Source organism: Drosophila simulans, chromosome 2L (assembly GCF_016746395.2).
Source record: "Drosophila simulans strain w501 chromosome 2L, Prin_Dsim_3.1, whole genome shotgun sequence".
Lineage (NCBI taxonomy): Eukaryota > Metazoa > Arthropoda > Insecta > Diptera > Drosophilidae > Drosophila > Drosophila simulans.
In genome coordinates, this window is record NC_052520.2 from 20,718,695 (window position 1) to 20,732,411 (window position 13,717).

The window sequence follows — 13,717 nt, forward strand, 5'->3', positions numbered from 1 at the left end:
TAGAGAGTGACAGTCTAGACTTTGGTAATCAGAGTTGCCTGGTGGTTTCAAAAAAAACAGTCGTTACTATTTAAACTGAACAAACCTATAGTACCCGTTACTCAGCAATTGTGAATGCGAAATTTCATCATTTTTCTGGGATTTAGATATTGGGAAATAAAATGAGAAAAAATTAAAATTTTTTTCAAAGTTGTATGCTTTTTTTTGGCAAATGTATAGAAATTTACAAGACTAATTAAATTGAGAAAAAACACCAAAAATTCTTCAACGATGTTGGCGTGGCAGATATGGGCGGTTTGTTGGCGTTTGAGTGGGCGTGGCAACCTTCTAGCTTTTCTAGTTCCTGAGATCTCGACGTGCATTCGGACAGAAGGCAGGCGGACGGATGTGGCTAGATCGACTCGGCTTATTGATCCTGATCAATATGGTCGGAGACGCTTCCTTCTACCTGTTAAATAGTTTTCAACGAATCTTATATACCCTCTTAACGGGTATAAAAATGAATACTTTGCTAAAAAACCTGAAATATTTTAGTTATTTTATTTAATGTTCTTTCGTGTTCATTTATAAAATTTTAATGGTTTATTAAATTATTTTTAAAAGCACTTAAATGTCACGTCGCTTCATTTGATAAAAGGATGTGATAAGTTCGTACCGTTTTATGTAATTACCAATTTATTTTTTAGATATATAACTAACCAACTTTTAATGCTAGTTGTTAATTGTTTATTTAGGTAATGCATATATTGATTGTAAATCGGGCATAGTTAGATCGGATTGAATTTATAAAATATTCAATAAGTTTTATTTTATTAGTGTTTTAATTTATAATAGAAAATTACAAACGCAGGATATAATAATTTAAACATAATAGGCATGCCAACAGCTCAACATAATTAAGCAAATAATTAATTAAGATTAATATTGTTTGTAGGAATTGATAGCGCAAGCGCGGTTTTTATAAATGTTAATGTTTATTCATTTTGAATGTGCTCCCATCATGGATTTTATAACGTTAGTCCGTTTAAAAGGATTGGGCTTAAAGTTCTTGATGGGCGGTTCGCGCATAAATTTCATGTCAGTAAGATACGGATATGGACGTTTATATGCCACTGCGTTTTCCGGTATTATTAATGGAAGTGCTGTAAAATTGGTTGATTATTATTAGTAGTAATTTATGCGTGTATGTAATTACTTTAAAGAAGTTAATCGTTGTATAATATTATAATATTAGTCATTCTAGTGTATTGTATAGTTTGATCTGAGATCTTGCTCATTCACTGTTATCAGTTAATACTCGATAATAATCGTATCTAAATCTATATCCCATCCCATAAAACAATCTTATGTAATGGACCCCGGCACTACCAAATACTTACGTTTCCTGTACTCATAGCTCGTAGGCGGATGACTGGGGGGCATAACCTCCTCCACATCGCCGACTCTATAAAGATCAAAATGTTAATTGCTGGCTCAACGCATGTTGGGTAGGATTTAAAGAACAAGGACATTAAATGATACAAAATAATACTTTACAAGTAACTTACTTGGGTGGATTTCCCGCAACTCGCTTAATCGGGTTGATGTACGTGAGAGCCCCATTGCTGTTGCCTCCCAACTTCTTGTCGAGGACAGATCTGCAAAATAACAATAGATTTTTACTCCTTGCCCAATATCAAGCCTTTGTATACCACATGCTCAACTCGCTTGCCAAGTAAGTCAAGTTACATCGGTATGCAGAGGGATCCCCATTACCTGTAGACCTCCAGGTAGAGTCCGTTACTGTTCTTGGCCGCCTCGGGATCCATTTCCTTCTGCTCGCACAGCTGCTCGTGCGAAACCGCGTCGTTCTTGTCTGGAATAAGATACTTACGGATCTCGGCCAGGGCGGAGGCTATGCGGACATAGCACTCCGCCGGGTTGGCCACCGTGCTGACCTCCAGAAAGAGATTCTTCTGAAGATGGGCATATCTCGGGTCACCTGTGCTGCGCAACTGCTCCTCTTTGTTACGATCGCGCATCGAACCGCGACCCTTGATGGCAATCTTGCACTGGGTCTCCTCCTGAAGGCGACGCAACGAGTTCCCCTTGGGCCCCAGGATCTTGCCAATGAAGTTGAACTGCGCAAGGGTAAGGATTCATTTTGCGGACGGGATGGACAGCTAATTGTTCAAAACCCACCTTGGGATACTGATTGACGGGCACAAAGACCGTTTGGGTAATCTTCATCGGCTTTTGGTTGTACACGTCTGCGTATAACTCCTTGCCGGGAATACGACCAGTGCCGTAGACACGGTCCACAGCTGCAATGTGGGATTAGTACCATTAAAATACCCTGTAAAGGGCGGAATTGATTTTACCCTCGGCGATTAGCAGTGCGCAAAGTGGAAACTCCGCGGACAATCGCTTCCGCTCCTCGTCCAAATCGGCGAGAAACTTTCGGGCCACCTCGTTCAAACGCGGCTGGTGGTCGTGGGTAAGTGGCTCTTTCTCAGTTAACTCGCTTGAGGTTTCCATTTTTATCGTAACAATCTTTAACAAAAAAATCACAATTAAAATTGATGTAGACTGAATAACGCTTTGTATTTCAGTGAACTAAAATGATGGCAGACCTGCCAACCGTTTGAAGTTTTGAGGCAACTTTTTCAGTGCTATAGTGATTGTTTAAATGTCGGGTAACCCATTATGTGCAAAAAACTGAACACCACTATGGTCTCTGGTACACTTAGGCTACTTACCCAACAGATTAAAAACAAGAATGCTAAAGTCGAGATTCTCCAGTTTCTTCCAAAACGAGATATTTTAATATTTTTTGGAATACCGGTAGAAATGGGAAACAAGATAATAAAATGAAAAATTAGATATAGTGTTGTGTTGCATGGGACACGGTTCAACAAACTTGCGCTGCGTCTATGTCTCTAGAATCTGTGTTCCTAATCGTAACCTTCTATCTTTTATAGTTCCTGGCATCTCAACGTTCATACGGACGGACAGACATCGATTCTGAGGAATATATATACTTTATATGGTCGGGAACGCTTTCTTCTGTCTGTTACATACTTTTCAACGAATCTAGTATACCCTTTTACTCTGCGAGTAACGGGTATAATAAGCGTTAGGCGTTAACAGGAACTCACAATGAAATTTGACGTTTCTAATCAGTAATATTAGCCATTAAAAATATGTCTAATTCTTTCTCCGGAAGACAAACTCCGCACATACCCAGCTTAATCAGTGCGATAGTAGCTTCAACAACACTACGCCACCAAAATAAAATATTTCCCTTTTCCTAATCGCATCACCACAATTTATCGCTTACCAATTTCCGCCATAATTAAACCCAAAACAACAATTTTCCATTTGTTCTGTGCCATCAAAAGCGAGCAGGTCTGCGCGCATGTTTTCAACTTTTTCGAGAATTCAACCTCGTGCCCTGTTGACCGAAAGCGAAATATAAGCTGCACTCTGGCCAAATCCGAGTCCGCGTCCAAGCTGAAACACACAGAGATTGTGTTGGCCAAAAGAACCCCGTGATAGAGTCAGACAATCGCCAATCGCCAATGAATCAACAGGTAGCCTTCGCGAAAAACCCGTTAGAACCAGCACAAAGGTGAGTCTTGAAAGCCAAGCGCCAATCTGAACGTTAACCTATTTTACTTCCTATCAGAATTCTGGTTTTAGCATCTGATTTCCGGTTAGTGTTTCGTAATGACCGAAAACGAACGTGTTTTGTGCCATGTGTTATCCGATGACTTGGACATTATGCTGTTCACATTTCCTATGCCGGCGATGATGGCCCATTTGGCCAGAACAGCCTAAGCCTCGCTTGTTATTATTAATTATGATTTATCTGACTACAATAAGGAGCACGATAATTATTGGCTAAAAATCATATGGCGTCAAGGTCATCGATTGGCTACCGTAAACAATTTTTTGTGGGTCTTGGGAATCTCATTTGTGTGGTGCTAATTGCGCTTCGCCTTCTGAAGTATTTGATATTTCTTGGTTATTTGCAAATTTGAAATGCTTCAGGGGATTCTCGTTAAGAATATCGGGCTTTCTTAGTTCTTAGTTCCCGCGAATTGCGTTTCAGATCTTGTAGAATTTTGTGGATTTGGGGACCCAATAATACCGGTTCTATTGTTTGAGGAACTAATGTTTGTTAAAGTATATTAAATATACTTATGTAGAGTTAATTTCTAACGATTAATATCAGTTCACTTTGAACGTTTAAGCCTACCAAATTACATTTGTTTCGAGCTGCAGTTTAAATACTATTTGCAATTAGCTAACACTATTTAATTAACAAGCTTATATTATTATTCTCAGTTTATATATTCTTACTAGCTTAGTCAAGTGAGTCATAAGAATTAATATGTTAACGACTATATGTTAATTACTACGTCAAAACTAGCATGCGTTTAAACTGTTTTTCGGAATATTAATGTCGATTTCACATAAACTTTTAACATATGAGAAAACAAATCTCGATGAGTCTGTTAACCATTGATCTGCCACACAGCAAATCATAATTGTTTCGTCCAATAAAGTGCTATTTGTAAACCTGACCAACAACTTCCGACTTCATAGAGCCACATTCCCAAAGCCCGCCGAAGAAAAAGCCAAATGAATCCGAAATGACATTGAATTTTGATTATATTGTCTCTGTCTTTGATTTCAATTAACATAAATGCTCTAAAGTCTTATCGTGAACATCTGTCATACCTGAAACCTATGTAAGATGTTGTAAGAAAATCGATGGTATGGTATTGATTCAATATAGTAACAGATGTACGAAGTAAGACAGATCTTAACCCAATCAGAGTATAGTAGGCGGATTGAAACACTAATATATTTCACCAAAACTTTATTTATAAACCGGACAAGGTAGCCTTTGCCAAAGATAGAAGAAACTTTATTTTTACTTGAATTAGTAAATAAATCACAAGTAAAAAGGCCAAACTTCCGAAAAAATATGACCAACGTCGGTTAAAGTTGGTCAGAAGGTCGATCCGCGGAGTCGTTGATTTGACGAGAGCAACCTCTAAAAAATCCAGAGATACTTTGCTGAAGTGCACACGTTCGAATTAAACGGCTTGGTATAAGTTGAGATAGTTTGCATTTTATTGTTTTGGTTTTTATGACCGCTGTCTGCCGTTTGATTGTCCACAGAAAACCCGTTTCGTTCTAGACGAATTCACAGATTGCTGCTGAAGCCAGCTTCACTAGCTCTTAGTTTTTCACCGAAAATAGAACACTCTCGATAGGATAGGATTCTATGCTGCTATGCGTATGTTTATCTCGTTGATTACCACAAGGTCTCCAATCGGGCTTGAAGCCGTCTTAACTGTTTATTTTAGCCGCTTCTCGCATTTGTTTGTTTCAAATTTTAGCACAACTTGCGGGAGTCATTTGCACAAGTCAAGGTCGCCTTCTCAGATAAATGCCAGATCTCACAACTTTGAATATAATATTCTTTTAGGTTCCATTCGACTCGTTAAAAAGAAGCTAGGTGTTATTTAAAGATGGAAAATTTTACTTCGTACCGAAAATAAAATACAAGAATGGTAGCTTAAGATACTTGATTGGTTTGTTTTTACATTTTATAAGTAACCCGTTCATACACATTTGTATGCACTTTTACTTATGACCGCAAGAGCAAAATCCGTATAGGTGTAAAAAGAATATTTAACGCGCTAAACATTTGAAAATGTGGCTACCATTTGTTAAACTTTGTTGTTTTTCATACTTATGTGGTTATGGTGTACTTCCTTAATTTCGTTTTTATTCCTTATCTAAACTAGACATCTTGATGATATTTATATTATGTGACCTTAAATGCTGTATGTTGGTTTTAAGTTTTTGTTGCCGGAAAGAAAAAAGATTTAAGTCGAGGAGTGTGACTTTTAAAATCACTTGCAGAATTGTTATTCCGAGAATACTTTGCTTTATCAAAACTGTACATTTAAATGTGATGCAGTCTTTTTGAATTTATTGGAGAAGTCGAAAACATAATTATAAAAAGTTGTCTAGACAGTAGAATTCAAAGAAATATAACCAGATTTTCTAGCTTCGTCGAGTTGCAAAAGATATTCTAATATTAGCTTAGGCGCCATATTTATCAATACGAAGTAGGAATGCGATTTATTAGCTTTAGTTTAAGTGTTTCTTGTATATACATTTCTTTCGTATTAAGGAAATCAGTATATTTATAGGCGGAGCTGCAGTAAATTTAAAAATAAAGTGCATTAGCTGTGCAAAACGATTGCACTTGTGCAGCTCTTTCGAGTACCAAATGCAGAGACTCTCCGCATTTTCCACCCCACCCAACCCACTTTCCCATTTCCCATTTTCCCACCAAAGAGCAGAAGGCAGTCCAACCAACTGTAAACGTAAACAAGGTCCACTGCGCAGGACAGTTTTGAAGTGAATCCGAATCTTTATCCGATTCCGAATCCGGTGGACAGCTGTGCGTCGGAATCGGGCGAAAGCTGCTTGGGCGGCGGAGGAAAAGCTTCAAGTGAACATTCAGTGGATTGCGGCCAATTAAAGCGAGCGGTTACGCGTTACCTGTGCACTTCCCCCATATTTTACCAGGTTACGTGTCAAGAGCAGAAGTTACCTTTCAAGCGTGTTGGCTAATTAAGGGCCAAAGATCAAGTGCTGAAGTGTTGGAGTATCTAATTAAAATTCAAATCAAAAGATCACTACGAAATGGCAGTCCCTGTTGGCCAAGTTCTGCCACAAGACGAGCAGCGAATCACATTTTAAACCTGGCCGATTGCCAGCTGAGTGAAAACCACAGTAACCTTAGCTACAACAACGACAATGTCGAGTGGCAGGTAGGACTCTCTAGCCCACATCCATTGATATCATATATACATTTGGCCTATACTCGACAGACATTTCGACCATATCTGGCAGTTGTTATGGCTGATATTTGTCATGTAATCAATAAATTGATTTTTGATTGCCATGTGTGTTGTGTGGGTATTCTTCCTCGTTCTTGGTCTCCTCGTTTTTGTTGTTCTATTGTCTTTCGAATAGTATTTGCTTTCCTTTTGTTCTTCCCCTGGCGGCGTCGCACTGACTGGCTGTTTCGCTGCCTTGGCCCATTCAAGTGGCCGACAACTGTTCGTATACTTGATATATTCAAGCTGTGCAGGAATTCTAATTCTATGAGGATACGGAGACAAACAGAGACACAAGGCAAAGGAAAAATATCTTGTATATTTAGTTATGTATTCAAATATCAGTGTTAGGGGCTCAACAAGTTCAATAAGAAAGAATAAGATGCCGCTGGGTTAAAGATTCGTTCGGAAAATGTGGAAAATTAGATTCTTGAAAAAGTGTCCCCACTATTATTTCACTCCCAGCTCAGCAAGGCCGAAGCTAGAAACCTGAGAACCCACCAGCTGGTGGCCATGTAATTAGGATAATCGAGCTGCTTAAAATATGCACACAGAGTACACATAATTGCAAGCAGCAGAAAATTGGCCAGGGAAAGGGAGGAAAATGGAAGCTTCAATACCAATGGCGTAAGGGGATATCCCCAAAAAACAGGCTATGACTCATGGCATCCGAGAGGAGGCAAAGCCACCAGAGCCTCAGAGCAAACAGGCGCGATCTCCTTTCACCACTTTCCCAGTTTGGTCCTACACTGCAACAACAAGTAATCGAAAATCGCTTCATGAAATGTTTATTTAAATTTGTTCTGGGAAAATATGCTTATTAATTTCCCATTAAAATTGATAACAATGATTTTGAAAAAGTATTTCCTTACGAAAGAATTTTTTTGTGGTGTAATCCCTCCCAATGTCAGATTGGCGCCAAAAACTACGAGGCAAAAAAACTGTATTTCTCCCTCCGTCTGTGTGTTTGTAAGTGTAGTTGTGGTTACTTAAAGTTGTGTGGATTTCCGTTCGTGTTTCTGTGGGTGTCTAACCACAGAAGTCATATCCTGTCAAAGGTGACTGAGTCCTTAGTTCCATCCGTCATGCAGGCAAATGCCCCTTCGCAAGTAATATCAGTCGAAAAGTTAGGTCGACCCATATTCATTTTTGCCAGTAAATTGAAGCCAGTGGTATTTTTATGGGCTGTGCGAACTTTGATCTAAAAATAATGTTTTGTGCATGATTAATCCCTTCAATTAAAAGTAAGCGTGCAATTAAGTCTTCATAAATGCTCAGATAAGGTTCTGAATAAAAATGTCATTAAAAGACTTCCAAAACCACTTGGTATTCTGACCGCATATATATTTAATTATACACATCTTGTCGCTACGATTCTTAAGCCACCATAAAAGTATAAGGAAATGAGCAGTCCAATTTGCACAATTTTGTATTCATTACGCCAGTTCCTCCCAGGCAATTTAATTTAACTTGCCCCGTGCGTCCTTTGAATTATCCTTGCAGCCTGCTGGACGTGCTCTGCAGCGGGAGTGGCGCCCGGTTGGCCCTCGGAGCCTCGGTAATCTCCTATCTGATTGTCTACAACGAGGCCTCCGCTCCCAGCCTGCTGGTTGGCGTTGTCTTGGCCACCGTTTATGGTGCAATGGCAGGTGGGAGTCAGGTGGAATACTTGTGAATATTCCAAAGTAAGTTAATATTTTGTTCCAGCCCGATGCAAAACTAGCCTCCGCAGCCTGCAAATGCCGTATGTGCGGGCCACAAATAAATTTGACTTTAGCTGTTTGTTTCTGGCCATCTGGCTAGATGCTCTGGCCACCGTGTGTGCCTGCGCTGCCCTGGCGAGGACGCTCAGTGCCTGCTTGGACGCCATGACCGGGGGTCTGGCCAGGATTCTCATATTGGGTGAGTGGCAACAGATGCTTGTAAATAAAGTATCACAATACAATCAAGAAACAACAAAGCCATTAAACATGAAATACGAGCCTATTTAGCAAAATATTTATACATATAAATAAGGCCAAATCTCTATTCGAAATAATTAAGTACCGTATGGTGCAGTCTTAATTGTAATATTAAATATATATTATTTTATATTTATATTTATATTAATTACCATATCAATTTGGAACATATGTATGCTCAATATTTTGGCGGGAACTGTGCTGACCGACCTGTTCAAATATTATGTTGCCTACTTTCAGGCCGCAATGCACCCGCGAATGAGCCGTGGCCGGATGTTCTTGGCGTGTCGGTTGTCTTCCTCGTCACTGGGATGTTCATGCTGGGCCTGGAGGTGGGTACTCCTCCGAATTCGAAACCCAGACCAAATCCAAATCCACTCCCTTATCGCGACACTCATTGCATTTGCGTATTCACAGCACTCGAGGGCCTTCAGCCTCATCCTGACTCTTGGCATGTTTGGCTTGAACGCCATTTTAAGCGCCGTCGGCTGGTGGCGGGGCGACATGTTGGCCTGGTCTGCGGATAGCTACTTCCAGCCCGATGGCATTAGCAGTGTAAGTGGCCGTAGACGTTAGACCCCATTCCAACTGGAACTTCGATATTGGGTCAGTGCACTGTGCCAGTCTGAGCTTTGTTTTTCTTTTTGTTTGGCGGGTTCCCATTCCTGTGCGCTGAGTACCATCGATTTTCGCTGTCGTGACCGGGAACATTTGCGTGACCGCAGCTGAATCCACAGGATACGGGCTTTTGATTATGACACGTACTGCTGCGTTTCGTTTTTGTTTTTTTGGCCCCCTTTCACTGGTATTCATTCGCGGCAACCCGCCAGTCAGACAGCAAAAACATGGAAAATTTCTAGCCGCTTAGTTTGCCGCAATTGGTAATACTCTAAGATCGTAATAAAAGAGCTTTGATTTAAATGCAACATAATATTTTTCTTTTTTAATTCCTCCGGCTAGTAATTTCGAAAATATTGGTGCCTTTAATTAAATGAATTAAAAATGATCGAAAAATATATATCACTCTGTTTCGTAGAGAAGTCAATTTATACACTAGCAAACAACATTGGTGGGGAAAGTCTGTTATTAGCTTTGTTGCTATTTGCTAATTTATCCGGCTGATAACTGGTTCAAACCACCACCCTCAGGTCTTCCTGGCCACTGCCCTGCTCACCTACTCCTTCCCCGGCGATTGGCCCCAACATCTTCGAAGTGGACGATTCACGGCGACCCTAATTACGGGATTGGTCAGTACTTCGCTGCTGCTGACGGCCATTTGTCTGTCCACGGTGGTGCATTACAGGTGAGTCTGACAATGCGATAATAATGGAAAAAGAGCATGTACAACTGTTACTGTTCAAGTGTTTTTTGAACTTGTAATAGAGATATCCTTTATGATAATGTTTACTTAAGGCAATAGCGTGGCTTGACATATGAAAACTTTTCAAAAACATATATATGTGTGCTTTCAGATCTCAGGAGGACTATGTAGCCGTGCCCTTGTTCAACATTCTAGATGAAAACGGCTTCCATAAGTTGGTTCCTGCCTCGGCTTGCATGTTGCTTTTGACGAGTTCGGCGGCATTTCTGGAGCTCTTTCCGGAACTATATGGTATTGTTGTGCGACTGGCCACCTCGGAGTGGAGAATACTGTCCAAGCAGATCAGCTATGAGAGCTCGGAGAGTGGTAACCCCGTGCTGGCTGTGTTCATCGCCGGCAGCATGTGTGCCATGTTGGCCTTCGCCTGTCCACTGCAGCATCTCAGTTACACATTAGCCGCTGGCCACATGGGTGGGGTGTTCCTGCGGGCCCTTTACCTCCTATATATCCCCTACAGACCCAAGTATATGGCGCCCAGCAGCGAGTCTTCACTGTCGTACAGTCGCCTATCCACAGCACCGATTGCCAAGAGCAGCAGCTACAGCAGTGCCGCAACTTCCAGTTCGAGTCGCTTAAAGAGAAGTCTCTGGAAGATCGGTCTGCCCAAGCACAGTAACCTAAAAAAGCCGAAGACCAAGCCCCGGAACAAACAAGAGCTGGAAAAGGAGTGGCTGCTCCTGGGCGAACCCACCTCGCCGTGTCCGCAACGAGAGGGCAGGGATGTGGAGTCCACCATTCTTTCCGATGGCGAGCCACCGGTAAGTGCTTTCTGTGATTAATTAAATTTATTAAGGGTAACTTGAAATTAAAAATTCATATTTTGACATTTTGACATCATGAAGCCATCTGACTTTGAGTACCCAGATAAATTTGACAAAAGTGACTCGGACACCTCCACCGACATTGATGCCATTGTGGATGAGTATCGTGAGAAGATTAAGGTAAGAGCTCTCCATGAATATCTCCATAAATATAGACACTAAATTTAAACATCCTCTAACTCTCCAGGTAACCACCGCCGGACCTTTGGAGCGCAGTGTGCGAGTGCCAACGGTGAGTTCCTGGCGCGTGACCATTTTCGCCATTGTGGTGATTGGATTGGGCATTGCCCTATGCATTGCCGGGCTCATGATGCACTGGGCTCCAGCAGCGTTGACCGGAGGAATTGGAGTTCTTATCGTGACCATCATGATGGGTTTTATACCCAAATACACGGGCAGTGTGATCAACGTGAGTCCCGTGATATGTGGAATGTCGCTGCTGATGGGCGTGATCCTGTTCAGTGGTTGTGCTATCCATTCCTGGCCGGGATTGCTTATCTGGCTGATGGCAGGGCTCATTCTGGTGATCAGATGCGATAAATACTGTTGCAATTGTTTTGAGCACACCACCATAATGAGTGCCCAGCTGATACCTAGTGTCTCGGGAAAGAGCAATGTGGGGTCCGCGTCGGGATCGGCATCGAATTTAGCAGATCCCTCCACCAGCATCCGGATACCCAGACCGCCCAAGGGAATGGGCGTAGTCGGCTTGCCACAGCGCATCAACGAGCACAGATGACAGTCGGAGTCCTCGGAGGAGGAAGGCGAAGACCTGTTCCACGAGGACTTCAATGTGCGCGACTTTGACGAGGAGGATGACGAAGATTGCTGGACTGACTAGATTGCGCCTCTAAAAATCCACTTAGGAAGCTATTTGATTGCTATGCGGATCCCCAGGACGATCCAGCTTCGAGCCACATATGCCTGAAATTTTCTAGCTAGCTAAATTGATTGTCGAAATTTACTTATGTATTTACAAATATCTAGCTAGGCGATTCTCTGTACAACTAAGTTCAGAATAAATGAAATTTTTCAAAACGAAAATGCATAATTAATCCTTACATTATTTTACATTGTATGAGTTTCGTGGCCTTTTGGAATTGGCAATGAGCTGCATAGAATGTTATCTACCATCTAAGTATATAAATTCTCATTCTCCATGAGGTAATCCACCAGTTCCCTGATAGGCGTCATAATGGTCTCCTCGTAACCAGGTTGAATCTCGATTACCCTGAGTAATAATTCACTCCGATCGCAGTTGAGGTAATAGTCAAACTTCTCCGGTTCTTCGGATCGTAATCTATTTGAAATACAGGGTGACATTTTGGTCTGAGGCTCGGTGAGAGCCCAAATAACAAGGGCAGCCAATCGCGTTCTTTGGCACTCTTTTCTAAAGTTATTTTCTGTTATGAGATTCTTGTCCAAGCCCAGACGACCCAGGTGATGCTGTAAATTCTTATAATAGTGCTCGAGACACTCATCATAAATCACCCTTCTGACTTCAGCGGGGGCTACAATATAGAGTAGGAATAAAACATCTAAGGTGGGAGAACAGTACTGGGTGAGTTGAAAATCGACAATGCAGCAGGCATTGGGTAATTCTGAAGATTTGTTGTTGAAATGGTACAGAATATTACGATCCCAAGTGTCCCGATGGCAGAGTACATTTCTTATAGTCTTCGAGGGAGCGACCAGTTCTTCAGCTTTGGTTAGAAGATTGTAGAGTTTTTCTTGAATAAAGAGCTGAGCTTTCATTGTCTGAAAATGCGGATTACGTGCCGCTAAAAAAACGATTGCCTATGGAATTTAGAAAGTGTAACAATTCAGTTTTCATATTTCGTAACCCATCTACCAACCTTAAGTCCAGTTATGTACCACGAGTTATTTGCATCCAAATGTAACTCAATGAGCACATGTTTGTAACTTTCGTAAATCTGTACATTTTCCTTTTCTTCCCAAGCGATACTAGCTGCATGTAATTCAGATAGGTGTTCCAAAACGATCTTATAATGATCTAAGGTATAGTATTCATTGGCTCTAAGATGTCTGTAGTCCTGGGTAAGATCTTCTAGCACTAGGATATCATTCCGACTGTAGTAACATTTTGGATAAAGCTTCTTAGTGGCTAAAAAATGTACGCAAATACGTCTTTCTAGATCCATATATTGATTGTTAATAGACTCACCATATTTTTGAATCTTAGGTAATAACTGGCTATATAGAGCAGACTCCTTTTGAAAAACTCCCTTGCGTTCGCATTCCTCTCTTTGTGGCTCATTTTTGCGGGGCAGGCTTTTAATAAAATAGTTAAGGAAATATTTTTTCTTGTCACCTTTAACCTCCGCTTCCAAATGCAATTTGTAGTATTCTCCCATATATCCCATGAGATCCTTGGAGCCTGCATCCACGTGTGAGTTTATAAGTATCACATTGTGTTCTTCGACAACTGAAAGAGTTCTCTGAGCTATCAGAAGGCATTCCTCTGAACTTAGTAATTCCATATTTGGAGTAAAAAGTCTATGTTATCCGCTACGCTTCTAGATTCAAACTAAAATGCCTTCAGCAACCATTCCTTAAAGATATATCTTTAAGATTGTGGGGGATAAGATAGCACTAGTTATCTTAAAAGAAAATAAATTAGAT

The 13,717-nt window shown here is 41.0% G+C and overlaps 3 protein-coding genes across 3 annotated transcripts; 1 reads left to right on the forward strand and 2 right to left on the reverse strand.

Annotated features, from left to right (window-relative positions):
• Positions 1 to 937: 937 nt before the first annotated feature.
• Positions 938 to 2,606, reverse strand: LOC6733013 (KH domain-containing, RNA-binding, signal transduction-associated protein 2-like). The gene is made up of 6 exons (XM_039296499.2): positions 2,361 to 2,606; positions 2,182 to 2,303; positions 1,756 to 2,120; positions 1,548 to 1,637; positions 1,380 to 1,444; positions 938 to 1,142 (listed from the first exon to the last, which is right to left on the reverse strand). The coding sequence occupies exons 1-6, from the start codon at positions 2,515 to 2,517 to the stop codon at positions 979 to 981; spliced, it is 963 nt and encodes a 320-aa protein (XP_039152433.1). The 5' UTR covers positions 2,518 to 2,606; the 3' UTR covers positions 938 to 978.
• Positions 2,607 to 6,517: 3,911 nt separating this feature from the next.
• LOC6733014 lies at positions 6,518 to 12,118 on the forward strand. Its single transcript, XM_016180462.3, has 9 exons — positions 6,518 to 6,842; positions 8,415 to 8,560; positions 8,619 to 8,813; positions 9,113 to 9,204; positions 9,290 to 9,427; positions 10,021 to 10,175; positions 10,345 to 11,011; positions 11,096 to 11,194; positions 11,262 to 12,118. Exons 1-9 carry the CDS (start codon positions 6,829 to 6,831, stop codon positions 11,811 to 11,813), a joined length of 2,058 nt encoding a protein of 685 aa, XP_016025718.2. The 5' UTR covers positions 6,518 to 6,828; the 3' UTR covers positions 11,814 to 12,118.
• A 75-nt stretch (positions 12,119 to 12,193) lies between these two features.
• On the reverse strand, positions 12,194 to 13,716 carry LOC6733028. Its single transcript, XM_016177997.3, has 3 exons — positions 13,260 to 13,716; positions 12,931 to 13,199; positions 12,194 to 12,871 (listed from the first exon to the last, which is right to left on the reverse strand). The coding sequence occupies exons 1-3, from the start codon at positions 13,573 to 13,575 to the stop codon at positions 12,209 to 12,211; spliced, it is 1,248 nt and encodes a 415-aa protein (XP_016025719.3). The 5' UTR covers positions 13,576 to 13,716; the 3' UTR covers positions 12,194 to 12,208.
• Position 13,717: the final 1 nt, after the last annotated feature.

Coding starts and splice junctions, on each gene's coding strand:
- LOC6733013 (XM_039296499.2), bottom strand. CDS start 2,517: ATGGAAACCTCAAGCGAGTTAACTGAGAAAGAGCCACTTACCCACGAC. Junction 2,304..2,360: donor CGCACTGCTAATCGCCGAGG/GTAAAATCAATT, acceptor CCCACATTGCAG/CTGTGGACCGTGTCTACGGC. Junction 1,638..1,755: donor CTCTACCTGGAGGTCTACAG/GTAATGGGGATC, acceptor GTTATTTTGCAG/ATCTGTCCTCGACAAGAAGT.
- LOC6733014 (XM_016180462.3), top strand. Junction 8,814..9,112: donor GGCCAGGATTCTCATATTGG/GTGAGTGGCAAC, acceptor GCCTACTTTCAG/GCCGCAATGCACCCGCGAAT. Junction 11,012..11,095: donor TTTCCGATGGCGAGCCACCG/GTAAGTGCTTTC, acceptor GACATCATGAAG/CCATCTGACTTTGAGTACCC.
- LOC6733028 (XM_016177997.3), bottom strand. CDS start 13,575: ATGGAATTACTAAGTTCAGAGGAATGCCTTCTGATAGCTCAGAGAACT. Junction 13,200..13,259: donor ACCTAAGATTCAAAAATATG/GTGAGTCTATTA, acceptor TACATTTTTTAG/CCACTAAGAAGCTTTATCCA. Junction 12,872..12,930: donor GGTACATAACTGGACTTAAG/GTTGGTAGATGG, acceptor TAAATTCCATAG/GCAATCGTTTTTTTAGCGGC.